The 2,500-nt window shown below is 61.5% G+C and overlaps 1 protein-coding gene across 1 annotated transcript in view; it reads right to left on the minus strand.

Annotated features, from left to right (window-relative positions):
* Nucleotides 1–69: 69 nt before the first annotated feature.
* Nucleotides 70–2,500, minus strand: part of LOC132813242 (LHFPL tetraspan subfamily member 3 protein-like) — a gene marked incomplete at its 3' end in the record, with an annotated part of 3,813 nt that continues 1,382 nt past the window's right edge. Inside the window, exons 2-3 of the mRNA XM_060823108.1 lie at nt 1,228–1,458; nt 70–85 (exon numbers count right to left, since the gene is read on the minus strand). Of these exons, the coding sequence (XP_060679091.1) occupies nt 70–85; nt 1,228–1,458 (247 nt within the window). The remainder of the gene's footprint in view (nt 86–1,227; nt 1,459–2,500) is intronic.

Below are 2,500 nucleotides of genomic sequence, written 5' to 3' on the forward strand. Positions count from 1 at the left end.
GGGGGGAGGGGGGGAGGGCACACGGGGGGGTGAGAAACACACACAGCAAATCGCTCCAACTCACCTCACATCCCACCGTCAGCAACTACAGAGAGAGAGAGAGAGAGAGATTAAACACTGACCCGACAGCTCGATACAGGGGAAAGCTCCCTCTACACTGTCCCCCACTCCCAGGGACAGGGGGTTAGATACAGAGTAAAGCTCCCTCTACACTGTCCCCCACTCCCAGGGACAGGGGGTTCGATACAGGGTAAAGCTCCCTCTACACTGTCCCCCACTCCCAGGGACAGGGGGTTAGATACAGAGTAAAGCTCTCTCTACACTGTCCCCCACTCCAGGGACAGGGGGTTAGATACAGAGTAAAGTTCCCTCTACACTGTCCCCCCACTCCCAGGGACAGGGGGTTAGATACAGAGTAAAGCTCCCTCTACACAGTCCCCCCACTCCCAGGGACAGGGGGTTAGATACAGAGTAAAGCTCACTCTACACAGTCCCCCCACTCCCAGGGACAGGGGGTTAGATACAGAGTAAAGCTCACTCTACACAGTCCCCCCACTCCCAGGGACAGGGGGTTAGATACAGAGTAAAGCTCCCTCTACACTGTCCCCCCACTCTCAGGGACAGGGGGTTAGATACAGGGTAAAGCTCCCTCTACACTGTCCCCCACTCCAGGGACAGGGGGTTAGATACAAAGTAAAGCTCCCTCTACACTGTCCCTACTCCCAGGGACAGAGGGGTTAGATACAGAGTAAAGCTCCCTCTACACTGTACACCCACTCCCAGGGGCAGGGGGTTAGATACAGAGTAAAGCTCCCTCTACACTGTCCCTACTCCCAGGGGCAGGGGGTTAGATACAGAGTAAAGCTCCCTCTACACTGTCCCCCACTCCCAGGGGCAGGGGGGTTAGATACAGAGTAAAGCTCCCTCTACACTGTCATAATAAAGCCCAGGCCCTGCCCTGTCTCCTTCCCCCCCGTGACGCAGTGCCCTCATGGTCAGGCTTTAGCACCTACAGTAGGCCGCACGATGTCAGAACAAGGGTCAAAGGTCACGGCTTGGCGGGGGAGGCGTGGGACGGGGTCCGGAGACAGGAAGGGAGCCGAGCGGGAGGGGCCCGGTCTCTGTCCCTCTCCCCCCACCCTCCCCACCCCACCCCCACCTCGGTCACCCGCGCACACCTCCCCCCACCCCCCCCCCCCACACCTCGCCAACCTCTGTGACCTTTACCCTTTCTCCCACGTGTCTCCGGGAGGAGGCTCTCTTGCCGGTTGGCGAGGATGAAGGCCAGGGCGGACAGGACGAGGGCGTCCAGGGCTCCGAGCACCGCTAGGCCGAAGGCCCAGTGGACGCTGCAGGAGCCCAGCGCGTAACTCCCGGCCCGCGACCCGCAGAGCGCCCGCACCTCCGGCGCCTCCCAGCTGTCCGGGAAAGTCACGCATCCCAGGGCCTGGCAACTGGCTAGGAACACGAGAGAGAGAGAGAGAGAGAGAGTGAGGAAGCTGGTATCTCAACTGAGCCACCCCTCTGCCCCCTCACCGTAGCTCCCTCATAGCGTTCCCCCCTCCCCTGAGGAAGCTGGGATCATTAGGAATGCCCAGCTGAACTCCAACACTCCCTCCCTCCTCCCCCGAGGGAGCTGGGCTCATTAGGAATGCCCGGCTGAACTCTAACACTCCCTCCCTCCTCCCCCGAGGGAGCTGGGCTCATTAGGAATGCCCGGCTGAACTCCAACACTCCCTCCCCCTCCCCCCCACTGTGCTGAGGGGCGGCGGTGTGTATACTGTCTACAGGAGGCATTGCAGCAACACTCCTCCAACAGCGCCTTCCAGACCTGCCCCCTCCTGCGATGATGAGGGGCAGCAGGTGTGAGGCACCGTTCCCCCCGCAAGTTCCCCTCCGACATTTGACCCACGACCCCTCACCCCACCCCACCCCGACAGGGGCTGATATGGGTCATTCCTCCAGAGATGGAGTCCTGAGACTCCCTCCCCCCGGGCGGGGGGGGGTGAGGATGGGGGCACGGTCTCCCTTCAACAGAAGGGTGCAGGAGTATTTTCAGGACTCACCCCTCCCCCCCTCATTACCTCCTAACCCCACCTACTCAAGGTGTGTAACAGGCTGGAGGAGGAGGGGCTGAATGGCCTTCGCGGGTTCCCCAGCCCCACCCACCCTGCTGTCGCCGTCTGGAGGCCATAGACGCTGCTGCTATTCCACAACAGCGGCATCATCCACCCCTCGTACCTTTCAGTAGTTGCCTTCACTTGCCTCCCTACCCGTCCCACCAACCTTCAGGCATTCGCCAACACCCATTGGCGTTGCACCTCTGGCGCGTTTGGGGTGGGTGGGCATCGACAGGAGTCACGTGCGGCTTGGGTAGCGACCCCCCCCCCCCCCAAGCCCTCCCCAGTCCCCGACTTCCCTGGAAGAGATCAGCTAGGCCCAAAGCCTGGGGGAATCCATTCCCTTGCCTCCGTCAGCGCAATGGATTGGTAGGCCGAGA

This window comes from Hemiscyllium ocellatum, unplaced genomic scaffold (assembly GCF_020745735.1).
Source record: "Hemiscyllium ocellatum isolate sHemOce1 unplaced genomic scaffold, sHemOce1.pat.X.cur. scaffold_3553_pat_ctg1, whole genome shotgun sequence".
NCBI lineage: Eukaryota > Metazoa > Chordata > Chondrichthyes > Orectolobiformes > Hemiscylliidae > Hemiscyllium > Hemiscyllium ocellatum.